This window comes from Pavona decussata, unplaced genomic scaffold (assembly GCF_977016875.1).
Source record: "Pavona decussata unplaced genomic scaffold, jaPavDecu1.1 SCAFFOLD_91, whole genome shotgun sequence".
Lineage (NCBI taxonomy): Eukaryota > Metazoa > Cnidaria > Anthozoa > Scleractinia > Agariciidae > Pavona > Pavona decussata.
The window spans coordinates 2,392,636-2,420,241 of NW_028145508.1; the positions used below are offsets into that span (position 1 = coordinate 2,392,636).

Here is a 27,606-nt window from a genome sequence, read left to right on the forward strand (position 1 = left end):
GGTAGTCATCCCTTTTCTAGACTGTCACAGACCACATGTAAGAAATGCAAAACATTTTTCATGTTTCCATTTTGTTATGGAAAAACACGTTAAAGTTTGAACGCGCGAACTGTGACCGGCGTTTCCAATTCGAGTACGCGGAGCATACTATTGTTCAGTTGCCTTTGCAAAATAGCTCATGAAACATTACCGGAATTCAACCAATCAGAGCGTGCTTTCACGAATAAAGCGCGCTTCCACTAAATATTATTTCATGAATAGTTTATAGCATTCAGATGTAGGTTATTTCGTAACTTCTTCGGACTAAAGAAAATATTAGCTCCCTATCGATCTTTTAATACATAGGAATTTTTATAACCGACAAACCAGGAATAAGGCGATGACAATCGGAAATATATTTAAAAAGCCGTAGTACCAAAATTGTTTTATTATACAGTCGAACCTGTATATAACGGCCCTGTATTAAGCGGCCACCCTCTATTAAGCGGCCAGTTTTTAAAGTCCCGATTTTTCGCGCAAACAAACGCTGTATTTGTTACCTGTATTAGGCGGCCACCTCTATTAAGCGGCCGCGGCCACCCTGTAGCAGTCCCATGTTTGTCTTTCTTTGTTATTTTTACCTGTATTAAGCGGCCGCCCTTGAAACTAAGTCATATGCACAGTACAATGGATAACAGGAATTGTCGCTGGCAGTGTCGACAGTCAACGACTTTCTCTACAAACAAAAGTTTCAAATTCCGAGGCGCCAAACGCACGTGTCCCACTTGTTTAAGTCGCTGTAATTCTTACCCTATTCCTATTTTAACTTGAGGAATTTTATTATACATTGTGTTACTTTTAATTAGCAACATTACCGTTATAACTCCACTTCGATCGTAACAACTATGAAATGACGGAATGAAATATTTTGTTGTGAGCTGCAAGTCACGTAAGTAAGTGAGTTAGAAATACAGTACTGTACACCGTACAAGAGTAGAAGACAATTTATTGCACAGTGCTTTTACACAATGTTACGTATATTATACCATTAAGTTACAAGTTGGCACTAAACTTTGTTTAACGTATTGATCTCTTGAAAGAGTGTTGATTGTGAAATGTTTTTGTATGATACACCGTTAAATTTGACATTAGACAACTCCCAGTGAGTATTTTTAGTGATCCTGTATTAAGCGGCCAGTGCCTCAAGTCCCGAGGGTGGCCGTTATATACAGGTTCGACTGTACTTAAAAACGTCTTTCGAGTTTTCATTTACATTTTTACTGCCGGATGATTGTAGGTTTCGGTCCGTCTAGAGTTTATACACACCATGGACGAGGCGAATTTGTAAAGATGAGCCTTCTGTAAATTCTGAATGGTTTCTTCAAGTCCAAGAACGCGTTAGCAGTATTATTGTGTTAACGACATTTAGAAGCAGTGAGAGCCAGGAAGTGGGTTTCGCCGGAAAGGATACGGTAGTGTTAATTACAGACAAAAACACCAAGCTAAATTCAAAGTCAAATGATTTCCCTGAAAAAAATATGAACGGTATGCTAACAAGATACTAGGATAAACATTTTTTGGTTCGAATTTGAAGCACGTAGTTTCAAAAGAGCCCCTGCCTTCGCCATTTGTCTGTAAAACGCCGGCCAACATGATCCACGGGAAAATTTTAGGTACAGAGAAAATTTGATCACACGCTTTTTACTACAAAGACTTTCCACATCATGACTTCCAAAGCTCACAGTTTGTTCTGATTTTGAATACTTTCAGAAAATTAGTTGAGAATAATTGGACTATTTACAAGACCTTTTTCCTTGATCTGACGGCCATCTTCAATAGAGATGCATTGTGGGAGTCCAGGGGGCAAAGCCTGCATCGGTAAGAAAGTCCAAAAAAAAAAAAAAAAAAGAAAACGGAATTTTTCTGTGCAAGAAAAAACAAAACCCCTAAGTTTTCCGGGTGTGAAAACAAAATGTCAGACTTTTTATCTTAACATTACATCCACTACGCTTCTTCACAATCCGTTATTTATTCTGCTTAAGGTTACCCTAATAAAAGTGTTGGCCCTGGACGCCCTCCCCCCAGTGCATTACAATTAATGATAACCGCCAGATCGCCAAAATGGTCTATCGTATGTCGCAAATCCTTCGGTATGAGTGATTTCTACTCCAAATACTCCATGTAAGACACAAACAAATACTTGGGCAAAATTGGATAAGTAAAGGTTTAGGTAAAGGTTTTACAAAGGCAAGTGTAAATAAACGATAAAACCGATCAACGTTTCGGAGTCGTCAAAACGCCATTAGCAAGTTCGAAGTAATAGAAATAAAGCAGGATACAATAAAACAGAAGTCATTGCAAAACACGTTTCGTTTTTTTAAAAATCACTTGTTCATATGCATGTGATAAAGCATCCCCGGCCCCTCGTATAAATAAGAACCAGAGCACTAGAAAAATCAATATAACAAAACATATAAGCTCTCGCTACAAATGCGCCGCAGTAGCAGTTGCACTTGGGAGTTTTTGCTAAACAAAAAAAGAAGCTAATAGCGACCAAACAAAACTTAGTGCAATTCCAGATACCCGGAAAAAGAGAGAGAAGGGTACGCGAGTCAATTCCTACTTTTCTTTCCTCAAACTGTTTGAGTATCGCGTCAAACGTTTTCTCGTGTTATGTGATTGACTGCGAGTAGTTATTTTTTGTGGTTTTATTTATTACGCTGTACGTCGTGGCTTAAGCAAGCAAGCCAAATTAAAGAAAGAAGAAACGCTACAGTGAATGACAGCACATTGATATGTTGTTTCTCATGTCAACGTAGATCAAAAATTGGACTATACAGCCATGAGAAAAAATGCAAAAGGAATTAATCGTTGTTGAATGCTACGAACTCTTTTTTTATGCATAGTCAGTCAAGAATGAAACAGGCCCATAAATCCTGGCCTAAACGTTCGGGACACAAGGGGGTTCTAACTTTTGAGTCTGTGGATGCAATCCTAAAGTGTGACCATTCAAATAAAAGCTACTGAGCAGTACTTTCCTGTGGTGCCGTTTATTATGCTGGAAAACGTGAGCCCGGTTGTGGATAAAATTCTAATTTGTGACAATTCAAGGGAAACCCATTAGCAGTATACCTTTCAGTTGTGCTGTCATTTTTTCTTCCTTCAATATTTTGCAAAGTAAGGTTAGGAATTTTTTGTTAAAAGTTTGAACTTATTAGCACTCCTTCGATTGAAGAAAAAAAAAGGCTATTTGGGTAGCTGGAACCACATAATGTTGTTGCACAAAGTGTTTGTGAGATTCTCCGCAATATTTTTTTTGTACACCTAATAAATAAAACACATTTTGCCGTGTAAAGTAATAAATTGGTGTATTAATCCCTGCGACCATTCTTTTCACCTAATGTTAGTCAATTACTACACTACAAATGTTTTTGTCTGACATGCCCAAAGCGTCCCCCCCCCCCCCCCCCCCCATAACTCATCAGGAGCACTGGCAAAAAATTCGAACCAAAAATTTCCTGTTTTTTCACCTATCCCCCGTCCCCTCTGATAAATAATGAACGGTCCCTAAACAATGTGATTTTGTTTTCGCATGTATTCAAGCCGGGAAAGCACATTAGGTGCGTTGTACTCATGTAGTCGGTTTTCGAACAGAGGCCTTGTTTACGTCCGCATGGAAAAACAAAATAATCCGTTCTGGTCTGCTGAAAACCTTTAATTGAAATGACGTGATTGCCCAGGTATTTGTTTACCCGCAGACGGGCGCTCTGTATAAATTACACGAAATCATTAGTGCTTGAACAACAACTGCGGCTTGCTGGCGGAGCACCTACAGCGATTAAGGAAACGATAAACTGCATCTTAATCCTTTAAAGCAGCAAAGCAAATATGTCTGTGGAGGTAAATTGGCAGACAACAAGATCCACCATCAGAGAAAGAACCAAGTTCATGTTCAACAACCATCTCTTCAGTGATGTGAAGTTTGTGGCTCGTACGAGCGATGGTGAAAGTGAAAGTAAGCGAGCTATTCCTGCTCACAAGTTCGTGCTGTCGATTGGTAGTCCTGTGTTTGAAGCCATGTTATACGGTGAGTTAGCAGAGACCAGAGACACTATCGAACTACCTGACTGTGAGTACGAGAGTCTATTGGAGTTGTTTAGATACATATACAGCGATGAAGTGAACTTAAGCGGAAGTACTGTAATGGGAGTGTTATACTTGGCTAAAAAATACAAGGTGCCCTCTCTTGTTGACAAATGCACAAAATATCTACACGATAATTTGGATGCATCAAATGTTTTCGACATTCTGCCAACGGCTGACAAGTATGAAGAGAAAGATCTGGTGGATCAATGCTGGGAAGTGATCGATAAACAGACAAAAGCGGCCGTCGATTCGGATGGCTTTGTGACAATTCAAAGGTCCATACTTGAGGCGGTAGTCGTTAGAGATTCCCTGAGCATCGAAGAAGTCGATTTGTTTCAAGCTGTTGATTTGTGGGCAACGAAACAATGCGAAAAGAATGGTTCAACAGCGAGTGGCGAGTTGAAGAGGAAAATTCTCGGTGAAAGAATTATTAAAGCGATACGTTTTCCAGTGATGACTCAAAGGGAATTTGCAGCTGTTGTCGTTGAAAAAAGAATTCTTACTCCAGAGGAACTGGTAAGATTTTTCCAGTTTTTCAGTTCAACATTAACTTCTCCAGTGGGATTTCCGGAAACTAAGCGATCTGGTCCTGTTCTTCGTTGTGGCAGATTTGAATCGGTTGTGGAAACTGGTTGGTACTACTATGGCGACCGCGACGTTTTAAGTTTTACCGTGAACAAAGACATCACCTTACATGGAGTATGTCTGTGCGGAAGTAACAGCAACGACTACACGGTAACATTGAAACTGTGGAACAATACTGGCCCACTAGTTGAACTGATACCACAAGTTACAAGAACGTTTTCTTCTAGGCTTTTGGAGTACAAAGGTTGTACCTATTATGGTTTTAAAGTTCGGTTTGACTCTTCGGTCGCTTTAAAGAAAAATACTTCTTACATGATTTCAGCTTCTATAAATGGCCCACCATCTTGGAAGGGCGTGGGTGGCGCTGCAAGTGTCCAAACGTCTGGTGTAACATTTCAGTTTCGTGAGAGTGGCCGTTTTTTTAGATCAAATGAGCTGGCTGGTCAATTTCCTGAATTTCCGTTCTCTGTTTACCCTTAAATTTGAATTTCGATTATTTGACAATCGTTAGATTCGATATTGCTTTCCCTGCCCTTAGAAGGGGAACGTTTTCTCCACGACAAAATCTTAAGTCTAGTGGTAAAGATGGAGGACACAAAATTAGAAAAAAGATGCCGAAGAGATACAATTGAACTGGTACTCGACAGTGTTATTATTTTTTCTTGAGTACAGCTTATCAGTGGTATATATTGTCACGTCGTTATCAATATCACTCGTTGTTTAAGACTTATCTGTTATAAATCCCTCATCTGCGGTCTGATGCACGAAGAATTCGTTTTTCGAAATGATGTGGTAGCATTTCGCACCAGTTACATACGACAAGATTGATCATTCCTACTGTAATTAGATGCCTGTAGATGGGAATTCTAAAAAATCAAAGAAAATCTGGAAAGTAATAAGCGTACAAAAAGACAAAGATTGCACTACAATACGACTCACTTGTATGTAATGCATTCCTTATCTTAGCTATCGGCTTGAAAAAATATCACTCAGCCGCAAGGAAACAGAATCGACAAATTTTATGATGCACAAGTATTCTCATGACGTCATACTACATAAAAATAAAAAAAAAATGTTAAAGTTCGATTTTGATCGATTTCATTCGACAAGTATCGAAAATAAAAATAAATAAATAAATAACTATGTGTGGTGGGAGACAAGACTACAGTTTTCGAACGGCGATTAATGAAGCTGGATCGCGCGGCTATGCCAAGATTTAATTTTACGGATTTTACACTGTCTGAATGGAATCTCAAATAAAATTTAACAGAAACCAGGAACTACCCCTTTTCTTCCAGCAAAAGTAAATCATTTTCAGATCGAATCTCAGAAACACTCTAAGACATATGTCAGCTGTTATCAGTGATTTATGTATCTTAGCTTCATGTTGCTTCTCGCCTCCTTCTGTCACGCTGCTTCTGTCCTATAATGATACCTCCTGGGCTTATCAATTTTAACAGCAACAAGACAATCAATCGTAACAAAAACTTAAATTAATTGTTAATATTTCAGTTGCAAGAAGGATGTCGACCTGTTCGACTCCTGTTGTCACCTCAACTATTTTTTGTCATCTTCTATCGGCGCACGTTCTGTGTTTGATTGACCACAGGCGGCCCAAGCTAAAGCTGTGAGTTGTGGTGATCATCTTGCGTAATATCCGTCACGGCGCAAATTTAAGAGTTTATATGGGAATATTTACAATCGGGTTTAGGAGGTAAAAATTCCGAAAATTTCTGAATAAAAATTACATACCTTGTTTATACAGTGTACTGTTTGTTGTTTCTCTGTCTCCTTTTGCTGATTGGAGGTCACACTCCTAAGAGAAGGGCAACTTGCCCTTCTCTTAGGAGTGTGAAACCCCGGGAAACGATAACTCGCTAAAATGACCTCCAATCAGCAAAAGGCAGACAGAGAAACAACAAACAGTACACCGTATAAACAAGGTATGTAATTTTTATTCAGAAATTTTCGGAATTTTTACCTCCTAAACCCGATCGTAAATATTCCCATACAAACTCTTAAATTTGCGCCGTGACAGTTGATCACCACAACTCACAGATTGAGCTTGGGCCGCCTGTGGATTGACTTCTATGTACACTTCCTTAAGCCATCCATTTTCGGCGTCCTCTCCAACAAACGCCACTCCACCCATTCCTACTTGCCAAGCTACACTCAGGCTTTCACTCTCTCGCCCCAACTTTCGCGGGATCAAAAGTTTAAAAACGCCATGGGGGAGGGGGACTCCCATATAAAAGTGGCGGCGGAAATTTTGAAAAGAACCCCTAAAAGGTACTGGAATTCTTTGTGGGAGTGGTCCGAACAAATTGTTTTATCCCTAAGAGGAACCAAATCAGTGGACAGAGTTTACTTCCAATCTCGTTTCCAGGGCTTTTCCCTTTGAAATTGGGAGGGACCCGTCCCAATTTCAAAGGGAAAAGCCCTGGGAACGAGGTTGAGTTTACTTCCTCTCAAATTTGTCGGCTTAATAAGGTACTACCATACCTCTGACGGAAGTCATTTTAGATTTTAGCATCCTAAGGGGTACCAAACAGCGAATTTTACGACAATCACCTCTGTCACTTTTATATGGAAGTCCCCCGCCCCCGGGAAAATCACCCTATCACGAAGGAAAAACCCAAGGCAATCATGGCTTGTTATAGCCTCCCACGTAGTCGTTTTTTGGGGAGTCGTATAACCACCTCCCGTACGAGTCCCCTAAAAACGACTGCGTGGGAGGCTAGACTTGTTACGAGGAATACCTTTTCGTTTGTTTTATTACTAAAGGCTAAAATAAACCAAACTGATTGCAGGGACAACGCTACGGCAAGGGGCAAAATATCTGGGCCAACAACTAGTATCTCTAGTCTTCTTCGGGGCCAGAGTTACAATGAAAGAAAATAACGGCTATTATAATTTAAATTTGAATGCAAACATAAATGCAGGGCGTAGAGGAGAAGAAAAAGGAGGCTTCAAACCTAAGACTTTTCACAACAACCTCAGTTAGATTGGATTCAAGTTAGTGTGTATCAGGAGCTTTCGAACAACAGCGCAAGTCATTCTCTAAGTCTGGTATATATACGACATGCAAAATGAATGACAAAAGATAACCTACCTTTCGAACTCGTGGGTCTTTCCTGTAGCCGTACGAATTCGTCTTTTCATTATAAAGTTTCTCATTCGCATCTCTTAACCCCAAGTGTAACTGTGTATTAGCCCCTGGCACTGGTCCAGGAAGTCTAAGCACTCTTTGAACCCAAATTCGACGTTAGAATCCGTGCCGAATTTTATCACGCCAACATGCGTTCCTTCAGCAGACACGTTCAGTAGCTTGGTAACTCCAGCGACAAACACTTGGACGTCGCGCCACGCGTTTTTTATGCTACTCGACGCGTCCAAAAACGAAACCAAGATCGACAATACATGGATCGTCTACTTTCTCTGATGGAGAAGAAGCGTAACGCATACAATCAAACCCTATATTAAACTGAAGAACCCAGCCTACGGTGGCGTAACGAGATTGCTACGGAATAACAGACAAAGGCCAATTTCAAAGTGCAAACATCTTTCGGGAGGTTGGCTACGTTCATACTAGTAGTTTTTGTACCCAGGATAACACAATGCGCTCATTTTGGCACAGTTTTTGAACCGGAATGTCGCGAAGCAAGCATATGTACCCATTCCCTTTGCAAGTGATTTTTGATAGATTCAGCAAAAGAAGAATGATGCAAGCCTTGTACGCTACCGCTGCGCCCGTGCTTCGATTTTAGAATATTTACGGTCGTGGGTTACTTCTCAATGGACTAGTTTTCGCACCACTCCAAGTACAATAGGGAACGTTAGCAAAGACGACGTCAAACGTCGCAAAGACTCCAACTCGCCTTAAATGTCAAATGTAGATTAATTTTTGAAATCTTGGAGACCACACCAAAATTTAGAAATAAAAATAAAAATTCGTCATCGTGAGTTCACGTCCTCCATAAAACGTGCCATCAGAACATTTCATCAGATTCTAGTCAACACTCGAAGAGAAATTTCGTGTCTCCGCTCAGTCATGTAACATCCTCTATATTTCTGTACCCATCAGAGAGGCTGAGGAAGTCGTCTGTCTGGGTGTGTGGTGGCAAGACTTCGATTTCACACAGAAAATTATTGATCAGTGAGGAAGGTGGCAGGGGCTAAGCAATTTTTCAAGTCGAAAGAACTGCAAATTTGACTTTTCATCAGTGACTGACATGTTTACAACCAAATTCGCAACAGACAAAAAGGTGTCGTGCAAATTAAGAGTGACACAAAGAGTGCAGGCGTGACGGGTGAAATGATGGTTCGTTGCAAAGCGATAACTGAAAGATCAGTCGATAGCTTCAATCAACAACCGTTTAGTAAACGCTTAGCGAGTGAAATCTAATGATCCTGGTGAAAAGAACTTCTGTTGCGCTGACCGGGTGGTTTCTTTCTTATTTTCCATCTTTTGGGAGTGAATTTATATGAGTTATTTTCTCTTGTTTTGTGCGTTCAAACAGGAGTCTGGTTCAGAACTGGAATACTCCTTCAATAATATCAAGAACAAAACAAGCGTTTAATTCCACAGAAACATCCTGTAGCGACATTTTCTTTTTGTGTTATCGTTTTACCACTGGAAATGATAGGTGGAATTAAGCCGGGTATTAAGAAAATTAAAAGATGGACAAAGCAATCATGTTACTGTTTAGTTCTCCGAATCGTTTTGCTGAATGCCGGGGAGATCTTATTCAAATATCATCCACAAAGATCACTTCTCCGCATGAAAAAACCCAATCAACTTAGAATTTTAAAAGATGAGTATTCTGCACTCTCTATCCATTCTTGGGTTTATTTAAATATGACTTTTATAGGTTTTCAAAGAACATAGATGGAACTGAATCAAACCTAGAGCAGACAGATTTCCAGACAGCAGACAGAGGGTTGGACTTGGGACTCTTTACACCACTACATCAATAAACACAGTATTCATTCATACTTACGGGTTGTGGACTCCTTGAAAGAAAGGCTGCCAAAAAAGAACAAGTAAAGCCAACGAAGTAAATACATGGTTAGCACTTGTACCGTAGCATGCTAATGACATTACCCTCATACCACTAATGCTTTTAGGTTTGAACGATCGAAACTAATGGCGTCGGTAAGGGAACGCTTAGCTTCACTAACCCTCTTGTGAAATACGAGTTCGTGTTCTTGACTTCAGGTGTCTATTTTGGAGACGTACACAGATTACAAATAATCTGCGCAACACTTGAATATCACCTTCGAGGGGTTAAACTCCCCCCCCCCCCCCCCACACCCACCTCTTGAGTTTTTGATAGGTTTTGAAGGGCAACGCTAGTCATCCCTTTTCCAGACTGTCACAAGCCAAACGTAAGAGATGCAAAACATTTCTCATGTTTCCATTTTGTTATGGAAAAACACGTTGAAGTTTGAACGCGAACTGCGACAGGCGTTTCCAATTCGAGTACCGTAACCTGGAGCAAACTTATTGTTTTTCCTTTGAAAAATAGCTCATGAAACATTTACCGCCAGGCTTTCAACCAATCATAGCGTGCTTTCACTTAAGGTTATTTCACTAATAGAGCCCACTTTCACTAAATATTATTTCATGAATAGTAGGGGTATCGAATGGTCTTTGCGAGCATTTCCGAGCATGCGAGCATTTTCTTGCGAGCAGCGAGCACTTTAGAAAATACAGATGGCGAGCAGCGAGCACTTTAGAAAAATACAGATGGCGAGCAGAGAGCACTTCGAGTACATCGTAAATTTTCCGCTAGCCGGAATCTGTCTTTTATTAATAGGATAAATGTTTCGCGCCAAGTAATAGCTAATAATCTGGCTGACACCTCCAAAACAGAAAAATAGTTACAGGCTGAACTGTTAAAGAAAGACTGAAGCCAGAGGTAAGGATGTTTAAGCCTTTTTGTTTTAACCCTATCATAACTTATTTATCGTTTATGTATGTATAAAAAATAACTAGGAGGATTAACGAAATTTCGAGCAATCGAACACATGTTAACAAATGCGAGCATGCGAGCAGTTGGAAAAATTTTGCGAGCACGAACAAGCGAGCACCCGTGTAATTTTTGCGAGCAATTCGAGCAAAGGCCAAATTTTGCGAGCACTTTTAAATTAAATGGGGCCATTCGATACCCCTAATAGTTTATAGCATTCAGATGTAGGTTATTTCGTAACTTCCTCAGACTAAGGAGAATATTACCTCGCTTTCGTTCTTTTCATACATAGGAATTTTTGTAACCGAAAAACCAGGAGTTAGGCGATGACAATCGAAAGTATATTTGAAGCGGTAGTAACAAAATTGTTTTATTATACTCTTACTCAAAAGAAGCTCTTAAAAGAACTTCTTTTGAGTTTTCATTTACATTTTTACTGCCGGATGATTGTATGTTTCGGTCGGCCTAGTTCATACACACCATGGACGAGGCGACTTTACAGTAAAGGTGAGCCTTCTGTAAATTCTGAATGGTTTCTTCAAGCCCAAGAATTTCAACGTGTTAGCAGTATTATTGTGTTAACGGCATTGAAGAATAGTGAGAGCAGGGAAGTGGGTTTCGCCGGGAAGGAAACGGTAGTTTTTATTGGTGACAAACACTACCGGGCTAAATTCAAAGTCAAATGATTTCCCTGGAAAAAAAATATGAACGGTATGCTAATAACATAATAGGAAAAACAGATTTTTTTTCGTTCGAATTTAAAGCACGTAGTTTAAAAAGAGTGCCTGCCATGGCCATTTGTCTGTTATACGCCGGCATTATGATCCACGGGAAAATTTTAGGTACAGAGAAAATTTGATCACACGCTTTCTACTACAAAGACTCCCCGCATTATGACTTTCAAACCTTATAGTTTGACCTGAATTTGAATATTTTCCGAAAATTATTTGACATTGATTGCGCTATTTACAAGACCTTTTCCTTGATCTGGCGGCCACCTTCAATCGAGATGCATTGTGGGAGTCCAGGGGCCAAGCCTGCATCAGAGAGAACGTCAAAACAAACAAACCAAACAAAACAAACAACAACAACAACAACAAACATAATTTTCCTGCGCAAGGAAAAACAAAACCTCTAAGTTTTCCGGGTACGAGGACAAAGTAATCCGTTATTTGTTCTGCTTACGGTTACCTCACTAAAAGTGTTTCCCCTGGACGCCCTCCCCCCAATGCATTAGAATTATTGATAACCGCCAGATCGCCAAAATAGTCTAGCGTACGTCGCAAATCCTTCGTTATGAGTTATTTCTACTCCAAATACTCTGTGTAAGACACAAAGGCGACTATACGTGGCCAAAATTGGATAAAGCAGGATATAATTAAACTGAAGTCATTGCAAAACACGTTTCGTTTCTTTAAAATCACTTTTTCATATGCATGTGATTAAGCATCCCCTCATATAAATAAGAACCAGAGCACTAGAAAAATCAATATAACAAAACATATAAGCTCTCGCTACAAATGCGCCGCAGTAGCAGTTGCACTTGGGAGTTTTTGCTAGACAAAAAAAGAAGCTAATAGCGACCAAACAAACCTTAGTACAATTCCAGATACCCGGAAAAAGAGAGAGAAGGGTACGCGAGTCAATTCCTACTTTTCTTTCTTCAAACCGATTGAGTATCGCGTCAAACGTTTTCTCGTGCTATGTGATTGACTGCGAGTATTATTTTTTATTGGTTTTATTTATTACGCCGTACGTCGTGGCTTAAGCAAGCAAGCCAAAGAAAGAAGAAACGCTACAGTGAATGACAGCACATTGATATGTTGTTTCTCATGTCAACGTAGATCAAGAATTGGACTACACAGCCATGAGAAAAAATGCAAAAGAAATTAATCGTTGTTGAATGCTACGAACTCTTTTTTTATGCATAGTCAGTCAAGAATGAAACAGGCCCATAAATCCTGGCCTAAACGTTCGGGACACAAGGGGGTTCTAACTTTTGAGTCTGTGGATGCAATCCTAAAGTGTGACTATTCAAATAAAAGCTACTGAGCAGTACTTTCCTGTGGTGCCGTTTATTATGCTGAAAAACGTGAGCCCGGTTGTGGATAAAATTCTAATTTGTGACAATTCAAGGGAAACCCATTAGCAGTATACCTTTCAATTGTGCTGTCTTTTTTTTCTTCCTTCAATATTTTGCAAAGTAAGGTTAGGAATTTTTTGTTAAAAGTTTGAACTTATTAGCACTCCTTCGATTGAAGAAAAAAAAAGGCTCTTTGGGTAGCTGGAACCACATAATGTTGTTGCACAAAGTGTTTGTGAGATTCTCCGCAATATTTTTTTTGTACACCTAATAAATAAAACACATTTTGCCGTGTAAAGTAATAAATTGGTGTATTAAATCCCTGCGACCATTCTTTTCACCTAATGTTAGTCAATTACTACACTACAAATGTTTTTGTCTGACATGCCCAAAGCGTCCCCCCCCCCCCCCCCCCCCCATAACTCAGCAAGTACTGCTGATGATCCCTTGTTACTGAGCACTGGCAAAAAATTCGAACCAAAAATTTCCTGTTTTTTCACCTATCCCCCGTCCCCTCTGATAAATAATGAACGGTCCCTAAACAATGTGATTTTGTTTTCGCATGTATTCAAGCCGGGAAAGCACATTAGGTGCGTTGTACTCATGTAGTCGGTTTTCGAACAGAGGCCTTGTTTACGTCCGCATGGAAAAACAAAATAATCCGTTCTGGTCTGCTGAAAACCTTTAATTGAAATGACGTGATTGCCCAGGTATTCGTTTACCCGCAGACGGGCGCTCTGTATAAATTACACGAAATCATTAGTGCTTGAACAACAACTGCGGCTTGCTGGCGGAGCACCTACAGCGATTAAGGAAACGATAAACTGCATCTTAATCCTTTAAAGCAGCAAAGCAAATATGTCTGTGGAGGTAAATTGGCAGACAACAAGATCCACCATTAGAGAAAGAACCAAGTTCATGTTCAACAACCATCTCTTCAGTGATGTGAAGTTTGTGGCTCGTACGAGCGATGGTGAAAGTGAAAGTAAGCGAGCTATTCCTGCTCACAAGTTCGTGCTGTCGATTGGTAGTCCTGTGTTTGAAGCCATGTTATACGGTGAGTTAGCAGAGACCAGAGACACTATCGAACTACCTGACTGTGAGTACGAGAGTCTATTGGAGTTGTTTAGATACATATACAGCGATGAAGTGAACTTAAGCGGAAGTACTGTAATGGGAGTGTTATACTTGGCTAAGAAATACATGGTGCCTTCTCTTGTTGACAAATGCACAAAATATCTACAGGATAATTTGGATGCATCAAATGTTTTCGACATTCTGCCAACGGCTGACAAGTATGAAGAGAAAGTTCTTGTTGATCAATGCTGGGAAGTGATCGATAAACAGACAAAAGCGGTCGTCGATTCGGATGGCTTTGTGACAATTCAAAGGTCATTACTTGAAGAAGTAGTCATTCGAGATTCCCTGAGTATCGAAGAAGTGGATTTGTTTCAAGCTGTTGATTTGTGGGCAACGAAACAATGCGAAGCGAATGGTTCAACAGCGAGTGGCGAGTTGAAGAGAAGAATTCTCGGTGAAAGAATTATTAAAGCGATACGTTTTCCAGTGATGACTCAAAGGGAATTTGCAGTTGTTGTCGTTGAAAAAGGAATTCTTACTCCAGATGAACTGGTAAGATTTTTTCAGTATTTCGGTTCAAAATTGACTTCTCCAGTGGGATTCCCAGAAACTAAGCGATCTGGTCCCGTTCTTCGTTGTGGCAGATTTGAATCGGTTGTGGAAACTGATTTGCGCTACGATGGCAGAGAGGACTCTTTAGGTTTTACTGTGGACAAAGACATCACCTTACATGGAGTATGTCTGTGCGGAAGTAGCAGCAACGACTACACGGTAACATTGCAACTGTGGGACATAAGTACCGACCCACTAGTTGAACTAATACCAGAAGTTACAGGAACGTTTTCTTCTAGGCCTTTGGAGTACAAAGGTAGTACCTATTATGGTTTTAAAGTTTTGTTTGACTCTTCGGTCGCTTTAAAGAAAAATACTTTTTACGTAATCTCAGCTTCAATAACTGGCCCACCATCTTGGAAGGGCGTTGGTGGCATTGCAAGAGTCCAGTCGTCTGGCGTAACTTTTCACTTTTGCGGTCACATTTTTTTCATTAGTACATCTGGCATTTTACAATCAAATCAGCTGGTTGGTCAATTTCCTGAATTTCTGTTCTCTGTTTACCCTGAAATTTGATTTTTCGATCAATCGTTAAATTCGATATTGCTTCCCCTGTCCATAGAAGGGGATCGTTTTCTCCAAGAATAAATTCTTTAATGCAAATGGTAAAGAAGGAAGACACAAAATTATATATAAAAAAAAAAACAAGAGACCGAAGAGATACAACTGAATGGTATTCGAGAGTGTTATTATTTTTTCTTGAGTACAGCTTATCAGTGGTATTGTCATGTCATTATCATTATCCCTCGTTGTTTAAGACGAATCTGTTATAAATCCCTCATCTGTGGTCTGACGCACGAATAATTCGTTTTTGGTATTTATTTGGTGGTACAGTTCGCACCTTTACATCCGACAAGATTGGTCATTCACGCTGTAATTATATGGGCATTTAGTTTGAAATCAAAGAAAAGCTGGAAAGTAATCAGCGCGCAAAAAGACAAAGATTACAACACAATTCGACTCACTTACATAAATGCATCTCTTATCTTAGCTATCGGCTTGAAAAAATAAAAAGTATCACTCACCCGGTGAGGAAACAAAGTCGGCAATTAAAAAAAAATCCACAATTTTTCTCATGTCGTTGCACTACTGTTAAAACTTAAATCACAATCTTACAGTTCGATTTTTATCGATTTCAATATACAGGTATCGAAATTTAATTTAAAAAAAACTATGTGTGGTGGGAGAGAAGACAACAGTTGTCGAACGCAGATTAATAAAGCAGGATCACGCGGCTATGCCAAGACTTTAAGCTGCTTCACTTTACTAGTTTTATACTGTCTGATTGGACGCTCGAATAAACATGAACAGAAAGCAGAAACTACCCCTTTCTTTCAGCAAAAGTAAATCATTTTCAGATCGAAACTCAGAAATACTCTCAGAAGTATATGTGTAGTATGGCAGCTGTTATCAGTAATTTATGCATCTCGCCGCCTTCTGTCACGCTGCTGCTGTCCTATAATACCTGATTTTAAAAACTCCTGGGCTTATCAATTTTAACAGTAATAAAAACGCAATTGTAATAAAAAGTTAATTTAATTGTTAATATTTGAGTTGCAAGAAGGCTGTTCCGCTCCTATTGTCACCTAAACAATTTTTTTGTCACCTTCTATCGATGCACGTTCTGTGTTTGATTGACTTCTGTGTACACTTCCTTAAGCAACCGGGTGCCAGCGTCCTCTCCACCAAACCCCACTCCACCCATTCCTACAAGCCAAGCTACACTCAGTCTTTCACTCTCTCGCCCCAACTTTCGCGCGATCAAAAGTTATAAAAACGCCCCGGGAGGACACCTACATAAAAGTGACGGGTGTGATCGTCTGAAATTTTGAAAGGTACCAGAATTCTTTTTTTGTGGTCGTGGTAAAAACATTTTTTTTTTATCCCTAAGAGGTACCAAATCAGTTGACTGACATTTACTTCCTCTTAATATTTTATCACGCCAACGTGCCTTCCTTCAGCAGACACGTTCAGTGGCTTGGTAACTCCAGCGACAAACACTCGGACGTCGCGCCACGCGTTTGTTATGCTACTAGACGCGTCCAAAACGAAACCATGATCGAGAATACATGGATCGTCTACTTTCTCTGTTGGAGAAGAAGCGTAACGCATACAGTCAAACCCTATATTAAACTGAAGAACCCAGGTTAAGGTGGCGTAACGAGCTTGCTACGGAATAACAGACAAAGGCCAATTTCAAAGTGCAAACATCTTTCGCGAGGTTGGCTACGTTCATACTAGTAGTTTTTGTACCCAGGATAACACAATGCGCTCATTTTGATACAGTTTTTGAGCCGAAATGTTGCGTAGCAAGCATAGTTACCCATTCCCTTTGCAAGTGATTTTTGATAGAGTCAGCGAAAAAAGAATGGTGTAAGCCTCGTACGCTACCGCTGCGCCCGCGCTTCGATCTTAGAATATTTACGGTCGTGGGTAACCTCTCAATGGACTAGTTTTCGTACCACTTCAAGTACAAAGGACCGTTAGCAACGACGACGTCAAACGCCATCGCGATTATTCCAACTCGCCCTAAATGTCAATATACAATAATTTTTTGAAATCTTGGAGACCGCACCCAAATTTAGAAAACAAAATTCGTTGTCGTGAGTTTACGTCCTCCATAAAACATGCCATCAGAACATTTCATCATGTCCTAGTCAACACTCGAAGAGAAATTTCGTATCTCCGCGCAGTCATTTTATATCCTCTATATTTCTGTACCCAGTTGAGAGGCTTAGGAAGTCATCTGTCTGGGTGTGTGGTGACAAGACTTCGATTTCACACAGAAGAGTATTGATCAGTGAGGAAGGTGTCAGGAGCTAAGCAATTTTTCAAGACGAAATAAACTGTAAATTTGACTTTCATCAGTGACTGACATGTTAACAACCAAATTCGCAACAGAAAAAAAAAATGTCGTGCAAATTAAGAATGGCACAGATAGTGCAGGCGTGACGAATGAAATTATAGTTCTTTGCAAAGCGATAATTGAAAGATCAGTCGATAGCTTAAATCAACAACCGTTTAGTAAACGCTTAGCGAGTGAAATCTAATGTTCCTAATGAAGAACTTCTGTTGCGCTGACAGGGTGTTTTCTTTCTTATTTTTCATCTTGTGGGAGTGAATTTATTTGAGTTATTTTGTCTTGTTTTGTGCGTTCAAACAGGAGTCTGGTTCAGAACTGAGATACTCCTTCAATAATATCAAGAACAAATAATGAGTTTAATTCCACAGACACATCCTGTAGAAACGTTTTCCTTTTGCGTTTGTCGTTTTACCACTGGAAATGGTAGGTGGAGTTAAGCCGGAAATTAAGATAAATATTGACAAAGCAATCATGTTACTGCTTAGTTCTCCGAATCGTTTTGCTGAATGCCGGGGAGATCTTATTCAAATATCATCCACAAAGATCACTTCTCCGCATGAAAAAACCCAATCAACTTAGAATTTTAAAAGATGAGTATTCTGCACTCTCTATCCATTCTTAGGTTTATTTAAATATGACTTTTAAAGGTTTTCAAAGAACATACATGGAACAGAATCAAACCTAGAGCAGACAGATTTCCAGACAACAGACAGAGGGTTGGACTTGGGACTTTTTACACCACTACATCAATAAACACAGTATTCATTCATACTTACGGGATGTGGACCCCTTGAAAGAAAGGCTGCCAAAAAGGAACAAGTAAATCCAGCCAAGTAAAAACATGGCTAGCACTTGTACCGTACCATGCTAATGACATTACTCTCATACCACTAATGCTTTTAAGTTTGAACGAAACTAATGGCGTGGGTAAGCGAACGCCTAGCTTCACTAACCCACTTGTGAAATACGAGTTGGTGTCCTTGACTTCAGGTGTTTATTTTGGAGACGTACATAGATTCCAAATAATCCACGCAATACTTTAATATCACCCTTGAGGGTTAAACTCCCCCACCCCCCACCTCCCGAGTTTTTGATAGGTTTTGAAGGGCAACGCTAGTCATCCCTTTTCCAGACTGTCATATACCAAATGTAAGAAATGCAAAACATATTTCATGTTTCTATTTTGTTATGGAAAAACACGTTGAAGTTTGAAAGCGAACTGTGACAGGCGTTTCCAATTCGAGCAAACCTATCGCCTTTGTAAAAAGCTCATGAAACATTACCGGCTTTCAACCAATCAGAGCGTGTTTTCACTTATAAAGCGAATAAAGCGCGCTTTCACTAAATATTACTCCATGAATAGTTTATAGTATTCAGATGTAGGTTTTTTCGTAACTTCCTCGGACTAAGGAAAATATTACCTCCCTTTTGATCTTTAAATAAAGGCATAGGAATTTTTATGACCGACAAACCAGGAATAAGGCGATGACAATCGGAAATATATTTAAAAAGCCGTAGTACCAAAATTTTTTTTATTATTCTTAAAAACTTCTTTCGAGTTTTCATTTACATTGTTACTGCCGGATGATTGTAGGTTTCGGTCCGTCTAGAGTTTATACACACCATGGACGAGGCGAATTTGTAAAGATGAGCCCTCTGTAAATTCTGAATGGTTTCTTCAAGTCCAAGAACGCGTTAGCAGTATTATTGTGTTAACGACATTTAGAAGCAGTGAGAGCCAGGAAGTGGGTTTCGCTGGAAAGGATACGGTAGTGTTTATTAGAGACAAAAACACCAAGCTAAATTCAAAGTCGAATGATTTCCCCGAAAAAAATATGAACGGTATGCTAACAAGATACTAGGATAAAGATTTTTTCGTTCGAATTTGAAGCACGTAGTTTCAAAGGAGCGCCTGTCTTCGCCATTTGTCTGTAAAACGCCAGCCAACAGAAAATTAGTTCACACGCTTTTCACTACAAAGACTTTCCGCACCATGACTTCCAAAGCTCACCGTTTGTTCTGATTTTGAATACTTTCAGAAAATTAATTGAGAATAATTTAACTATTTACAAGACCCTTTTCCTTGATCTGGCGGCCACCTTCAATAAAGATGCATTGTGGGAGTCTAGGGGGCAAAGCCTGCATCGGTAAGAAAGTCCAAACAAAAAAAAACCGGAATTTTTCTGTGCAAGAAAAAACAAAACCTCTAAGTTTTCCGTGTGTGAAAACAAAATGTCAGACTTTTTACCTCAACACTACATCCACTACGCTTCTTCACAATCCGTTATTTATTCTGCTTACGGTTACCTTAATAAAAGTGTTGGCCCTGGACGCCGGCCCCCCAATGCATTACAATTATTGATAACCGCCAGATCGCCAAAATGGTCTATCGTATGTCGCAAATCCTTCGGTATGAGTGATTTCTACTCCAAATACTCCATGTAAGACACAAACAAATACTTGGGCAAAATTGGAAAGTAAATGTTTAGGTAAAGGTTTTACAAAGGCAAGTGTAAATAAACGATAAAACCGATCAACATTTCGGAGTCGTCAAAACGCCATTACCAAGTTCGAAGTAATAGAAATAAAGCAGGATACAATAAAACAGAAGTCATTGCAAAACACGTTTCGTTTTTTTAAAATCAGTTGTTCATATGATTGTGATAAAGCATCCCCGGCCCCTCGTATAAATAAGAAATAGAGCACTAGAAAAATCAATACAACAAAACATATAAGCTCTCGATACAAATGCGCTGCAGTAGCAGTTGTACTTGGGAGTACTTGCTAAACAAAAAAAAGAAGCTAATAGCGACCAAACAAACCTTAGTGCAATTCCAGATATCCGGAAGAAGAGAGGGAAGGGTACGCGAGTCAATTCCTCCTTTTCTGTCTTCAAACTGTTTGATTGACTGCGAGTAGTTATTTTAGTGTGGTTTTATTTATTACGCTGTACGCCGTGGCTTAAGCTGAATGACAGCACATCAATATGTTGTTTCTCATGTCAACGTAGATCAAGAATTGGACTATACAGCCAGGAGAAAAAATGCAAAAGGAATTAATCGTTGTTGAATCCTACGAACTCTTTTTTTACGCATAGTTAGTCAAGAATGAAGCAGGCCACTAAATCCTGGCCTAAACGTTCGGGACACTTCGATTTTTTTTTTAACTTTTAAACATGAACATTCTCCCTCCCACCCCCCCCCCCCCCCCTTCCCTAAAAAATGTTGAGAGTCAGGAGTCAAACATGTCTCGAGAATCTTGTGCAGTTTATCGACTCCAATATTGTTGAGGCGAGGGGGGGGGGGGGGGGATAAGTTTCTAAGATTCTTTTAAGGACCTTAAACTATCGGCCATTGTCTAATTTCACAACAAAACGTTTACAAAAACGTCAACTGTCGCGAAACTAATTGGCCAGGATTGTAGCTTGTGAGTCTCCTAATATCCTAAAGCAAGACTTTTTCAAATGTTCCAGCAGTTCTTTCGTGTGTTCGGTTTATTATGATTTCTAAAATGATTGCAAGTTTTGAGTTTCTGAGTGATGTCTTTAATTGTAACCTCTCGAATGAGAGATGTCTAGCAGTACTTTACTGTGGTGCTGTTTATTATGCTATACAAGGGGGTTCAAACTTTTGAGTCTGTGGATGCAATCCTAAAGTATGACCATTCAAATAAAAGCTACTGACAGGAGCCCATTACCCGCCTTCCCCGCCCTTCCCCCCCGCTCCTGCTTTTTTGCTCCTTTTTGCCCAATGCCCTCGCGCGCTTCCCCCGCTTGGCTTGAAGGAAAAGGAAACGACTGCTACGCAGGCTAGCCTGATGCACGAGACTTATACAGCCCCCCCCCCCCCCCCCACCCCAATAACTCAGCAAGTACTGCTGATGATCCCTTGTTACTGAGCACTGGCAAAAAATTCCAAGTCCTCCTGTTTTTTCACCTATCCCCCGTCCCCTCCGATAAATAATGAACGATCCCCAAACGATGTGATTTTGTTTTTGCATGTATACAAGACGGAGAGCATATTAGGCGCGTTGTACTCATGTAGTCGGTTTTCGAACAGAGGCCTTGTTTACGTCCGCATGGAAAACCAAAATAATCCGTTCTGGTCTGCTGAAAACCTTTAATTGAAATGACGTGATTGCCCAGGTATTTGTTTACCCGCAGACGGGCGCTCTGTATAAATTACACGAAATCATTAGTGCTTGAAAAACAACTGCGGCTTGTTGGCGGAGCACCTATAGCGATCAAGGAAGCGATATACTGCATCTTAATCTTTCAAAGCTGCAAAGCAAATATGTCTGTGGAGGTAAATTGGCAGACAACAAGATCCACCATCAGAGAAAGAACCAAGTTCATGTTCAACAACCATCTCTTCAGTGATGTGAAGTTTGTGGCTCGTACGAGCGATGGTGAAAGTGAAAGTAAGCGAGCTATTCCTGCTCACAAGTTCGTGCTGTCGATTGGTAGTCCTGTGTTTGAAGCCATGTTATACGGTGAATTAGCAGAGACCAGAGACACTATCGAACTACCTGACTGTGAGTACGAGAGTCTATTGGAGTTGTTTCGATACATATACAGCGATGAAGTGAACTTAAGCGGAAGTACTGTGATGGGAGTGTTATACTTGGCTAAGAAATACATGGTGCCCTCTCTTGTTGACAAATGCACAAAATATCTACACGATAATTTGGATGCATCAAATGTTTTCGACATTCTGCCGACGGCTGACAAGTATGAAGAGAAAGTTCTTGTTGACCATTGCTGGGAAGTGATCGATGGACAGACAAAAGCGGCCGTCGATTCAGATGGCTTTGTGACAATTCAAAGGTCCATACTTGAGGCGGTAGTCGTTAGAGATTCCCTGAGTATCGAAGAAATCGATTTGTTTCAAGCTGTTGATTTGTGGGCAACGAAACAATGCGAAAAGAATGGTTCAACAACGAGTGGGGAGTTGAAGAGAAGAATTCTCGGTGAAAGAATTATTAAAGCAATACGATTTCCAGTGATGACTCAAAGGGAATTTGCAGCTGTTGTCGTTGAAAAAAAAATTCTTTCTCCAGATGAGCTGGTCAGATTTTTTCAGTATTTCAGTTCAACATTGACTTCTCCAGAGGGATTTCCAGAAACTAAGCGGTCTGGCCCTGTTCTTCGTTGTCGCAGATTTGAATCGGTTGTGGAAACTGACTTGCTTTACGATGGTAGACAGGACGTTGTAGTTTTTACTGTGGACAAAGAAATCACCTTACATGGAATATGTTTGTGCGGAAGTAACAGCAACGACTATACGGTAACATTGAAACTGTGGGACATAAGTACTACACCAGCGGCACCAATACTACGACTTGCAGGAATGTTTTCTTCTAGGCTTTTGGAGTACAAAGGAAGCAGCTATTATGGTTTTAAAGTTTTGTTTGACCCTCCGGTTTCTTTAAAGAAAAATACCAGGTACATGATTGTAGCTTCCATAACTGGGCCACCATCTTGGAGGGGCGTTGGTGGCATTGAAAGTGTCCAGTTGTCTGGTGTAACGTTTCGGTGTCCCAATAGTGTTAATTCTCGATACAGTGTGAGAACAAATCAGCTGATTGGTCAATTCCCTGAATTTCTGTTCTCTGTTTACCCTAAAATTTGATTCAGTTTAAAATTATTTGACAACTGTTAAATTCGTCATTGCTTCCCCTTACGTTAGAAGGGGATCCTTCTCTCCAAGACGAAAGTGCAGTGGTAAAGAAAGAGGACACAAAATAATAAAACGATACCGAGGAGATACAATTGAATGGTACTCGACAGTGTTAATATTAATTTTTAGTTTTGAGTACAGCTTATCAGTGGTATTGTCACGTCGTTATCATTATCCCTCGTTTTTTAAGACTAAGGGAAGTGGTCAAACTGCTATACTCGAACAGGACCCACCAAACCCTAAAAAAGATGGTTTTCTCTGCCTTCACCCCCCTTCTTCAACCTCAAAAGATGATGTCTTTTTTGCATAGCCCCCAGTAGTATATCCAGTAGTAAAAAATGACAGTGACATTCAAACTTCACTTTTCCTGCTTATCTAGCAATGCTGACTCTTGCTAGCTGAATATTTCTGTGTCAACTCAAATTTTAAAGCTAATAAAATTTTGTTGGTAGTGTTCATGAGATAAATGGTGTCTTCGATAACCCCCCCCCCCCCCTACCCCAGACAAGGTAGGCCCTCATTGAACAGAACTTGTTATGACCAGTTCCCTAATCTGTTATAAATCCCTCATCTGCCGTTTGACGCACAAAGAATTCGTTTTAGGAAATTATATGGTAGCATTTCGTACATCCAAATAGGCACATTTTATTGGTTTTCTTTGAAATCGAAGGAACTCCTGGGAACTCCTCCTGGATTTATCAAATTAACAGCAACAAGACAATCAATCGTAACAAAACCTTAAATTAATCGTTAATATTTCAGGTGGGGACTCCCACATAAAAGTGACGGGGGTGATCGTCGTAATTTTGAAAAAAAATAAAAAAACGTAAAAGGTACAAGAACTCTGTTTTGTGGGTGTGGTCCAAACAATTTTTTTTATCCCTAAGAGGTACCAAATCAGTTGACAGACATTTACGTCCTGTCAAATTGTTCGGCTCAATACCTTAAAAGGTACCATCATACCCGGCTCTGACGGAGGTCATTTTAGATTTTAGCACCCCAAGGGGTACCAAACAGCGAATTTTACGACAATCACCTACGTCACTTTTATATGGAAGTCCACTGCCACCGGGGAAATCACCCTATCACGAAGGAAAAACCCAAGGCAATCCTGGCTTGTTATAGCCTCCCACGCAGTCGTTTTTAGGGGAGTCGTTTTACCTCCTTCCATACGAGTCTTCTAAAAACGACTGCGTGGGAGGCTCGGCTTGTTACGAGGAATACCTTTTCGTTTGTTTTGTTGCTTAAGGCCATACATAAACCAAACTGATTGCAGGGAAGACAAGGGGCAATATATCTGGGCCAACAACTAGTATCTGTAGTCTTCTTTAAGGCCAAAGTTACAATGAGAGAAAATAACGGCTATTATAATTAACTGATTTGAATGCAAATATAAGTGGTTAACGGTTAAACTAGTGTACATGACAAAGCATGTATAACGGTTCATAAGATACGCGCTGAAGAAGTTGAAAAATAGTTAAAATTATTAATAACCAACATTCATTTCATCGCTTAAGGCCGTGTTTATATATGTACACTTACTTAAAGGGGAACAAGAACATAGCTTTCTCAGCATTTAAATCGAATTTACAGTGGCAGATACATCCATCTGAAGTAGATACAAGTTAAAACGCGCCTTTTAACATGTTAATATAACAATAAAAAAATTTAAAAATAATTTGAGCAAAATGCTCCCCCGTCTCTGCTCCTCCCTACGCCCCTCATTGGGGTAGAGTTACTGGGCGCAGAGTCTCTGCAGAGTTCCACCCTCACCGGTCCACCCGCCGAGGGAGCTCCGAAAACATGCTGATGCTGAAAACATTATATAGAGGACAGCGTCTTTCCCTCCCATGTGGGACACATTTTCTTAGACGTGCACTAGGCACGGCCTCAAATTTTACTCAAATTCAGGTAGAGCCCCGAAATTTGAAGAGGTTTAAAGAATGAATAGAAGAAAGAAAATGATTTTTGGAACACTAACAGACAGTCGATAGCCACGCAAGAGCACCCCAGGTTGCTAGTGGGCTAACTTGGTATCCGTCTATTAATTATTAACTACAAATTCTAATTTTAAAAATTCACTAAATCTTCAACATTTCTTATTTCTTTTAATTTTACCAATCCTTCAAGAAAAATTATTTCCTTCCAAATATACCTAAAAATCACCCAAAAATTCATAAAACACCCCAACTCATTGATTTGTGTTATGAATGGAGGGTTTTTGTACTGCTTGAAATGCAAACAAGATATTTCCATTGAACCGATTTTAAGCGGCGTGAAACCGGCATTCAGGTGAACCTCGTCAATTAGCTTAGGTACATCAGAAGCCTCGGAAACAGAGAACATGTCTTTGTTTTTCAGTCTGTCCAGCTCTCGGTAGTATTTTCTAGCATCTCCTGCAGCCACAGTGTAGATCTCAAATCCCTTCGACTTTAGTTTGTCAGCTGGTATATGCGGATCCCCCGGCTCCGTTTGAGCGCCATCGGTCACGATCACAATTACCTATGAGAGTGAAGTCAATCATCATTTACAACCGCACAAAGAGCAAGACTGCAAAATAGTGGCAATGTTTGCCTAATTGGACCCTTTAATGAATGTGGTTCAAGTAATATTTCTAGGTGCAATTTCTCATTTCAATTCACTTTTCTCTACGGCCGTCCTATTATTCTTTCTTTTCTCTCATTCTTTCTTTTCCCGGATGGGAGCACCTCTCGTAATTGGGTAGATTGTCCCGGGGTGTTTTGCGCAAAAGCAAACAATAAAACGATAAAGTGGAACGACATACAATACGATACAACACTATACGTTACGACACGATACATTGTGAAACAATACCATATATGCATAGTTAGCCTGCGTGGCAGGACCTAGAACGGAGGAGGTGAGAGAGGGGGCGAAGCCAGGTGAGCGCGGAGGAGAAGAAATAGGAGGCTTCAAGCCTAAGGCTTTTCACAAGTACAACCTCAGTTAGCTTGAATTCAAGTTAGCGTGCACAGAAGCATTCAAACAACAGTGGAAGTCGTTCTCTAAGTCGGGTATATTATATGACATGCAAAATGAATGACGGTAGATAACCTACTTTTCGAACTCGTGGATCTTTCCGGTAGCCTTACGAATTCGTCTCTTCATTATAAAGTTTCTCATTCGCATCTCTTAACCCTAAGTGTAACTGTGTATTAGCCCCTGGCACTGGTCCAGAAAGTCTAAGCACTTTGTCAACGACGGTATCCGTGTCTTGTCTCTCGTTGAACCCAAATTCGACGTTAGAATCCGAGCCGAATTTTATCAAGCCAACGTGCGTTCCTTCAGCAGACACGTTCAGTAGCCTACTGGACGCGTCCAAAACGAAGCCAAGATCGAGAATACATGGATCGTCTACTTTCTCTGTTGGAAAAGAAGCGTAACGCGTACAGTTAACCCTACAACCGAAGAACCTGGAATATGGTGGCGTAACGAGATTGCTACGGAATAACAGACAAAGACCAATTTCAAAGTGCAAACATCTTCGCGAGGTTAGCTACGTTCATACGAATAGCTTTTGTAGCCGGGATAACACATTGCGCTCGTCTCGGTACAGATTTTAAGCCGAAATGTCGCGTTGCATAGGTAACCCTTCCCTTTGCAAGTGATTTTTGATAGAGCCAGCGAAAGAAGAATCAGGATGCAGGCCACCTGCCCTACCGCTGCGCCCGTTTTTGGAATATTTACGGTCGTGGATTACTTCTCAATGGACTAGTTTTCGCACGGCACTCTAAATACAATAGGGAGCTTTAGCAACGATGACGTCAAACGCCGTCGCGATTATTCCAACTCGCCTTTATTGTCAAATATAGATTAATTTTTTTAACGGCACCCCTGAAATTTAGAAATAAAAATAAGAATTCGTCGTCTTGTGTTTACGTCCTCCATAAAACGTGCCATCGGGACATTTCATCAGGTCATAGCCATGCAGTGACGGCAAAGAAAATGAAAGTAGCAAAAAGGGCACGTGCAGAGCTTTTTTGTGGTTTTGGATGTTAAGCCTATTGAGTTTTGGACGTTTTCATCGCCGTCGCCATCGTCGTTGCTAAAACGGCTCCTTAATGTCAGGACAGTGGACTACGCGGACCAGACGTCCTTTTTTTTCCCAGATACTACACAAGAGAAGAAAAGTAGGAATGATGCAAATCAGTTTGAATCTAGGGCGCGCTATCTAGCTAGGAGAAGAAAGAGATATTCCTGGCAGGACAGCACACCATACAAAGTTCTGAGCATTTGAGCAAAACACTTACAATTTTGTCTCTTGTGTTCCCTGATCGTTTTGTGACCTTTTAATGGCATATTTGTGTAAGCTAATACAGTTTGATCTGTTCGATCGGATGCTTAAGTTGAAAATTTAATTTTCTGAAAGTTTTGTATGTAAGAAAGGGAATGTTATTTGCGAATTTGGCAGCTGTTGTTGGTTTACGAAAATGCTGGCTGACCTCAGGTCCTTTGTTCCCTTTTAAAGGCATATTTGTGTAAGCTAGCTAACAAGAATTTGTGTTACGAAAATAATTTTAATCTGAAATTTTGCCGAAGAAAAGTTTACATTTTCTTCGAAACTAAATGGCGTTAAAGTCGCTCCGA

The 27,606-nt window shown here is 40.2% G+C and overlaps 3 protein-coding genes across 5 annotated transcripts in view; 2 read left to right on the forward strand and 1 right to left on the reverse strand.

Moving 5' to 3' along the window:
- LOC146474196 (vitrin-like) overlaps positions 1-27,606 on the reverse strand; it is a 98,083-nt gene that overhangs the window by 37,414 nt on the left and 33,063 nt on the right. The window lies entirely within an intron of this gene.
- Positions 13,603-27,606, forward strand: part of LOC146474199 (BTB/POZ domain-containing protein 6-like) — a 209,671-nt gene continuing 195,667 nt past the window's right edge. Inside the window, exons 1-2 of one of the 3 annotated variants that reach the window (XR_014866241.1) lie at positions 13,603-15,841; positions 16,660-16,752. Coding sequence is in view for 1 of the 3 variants with exons in the window: in XM_085117502.1 (XP_084973628.1) it covers positions 13,624-14,741 (1,118 nt within the window). In the remaining 2 variants the exon portion in view is untranslated. Of the gene's footprint in view, positions 15,842-16,659; positions 16,753-27,606 lie in introns of those variants that run through there. The other 2 variants (XR_014866242.1, XM_085117502.1) reach the window with 2 other exon arrangements.
- LOC146474200 (BTB/POZ domain-containing protein 6-like) lies at positions 21,379-23,525 on the forward strand. The gene has a single exon (XM_085117505.1). The coding sequence runs from the start codon at positions 21,613-21,615 to the stop codon at positions 22,948-22,950; it is 1,338 nt and encodes a 445-aa protein (XP_084973631.1). The 5' UTR covers positions 21,379-21,612; the 3' UTR covers positions 22,951-23,525.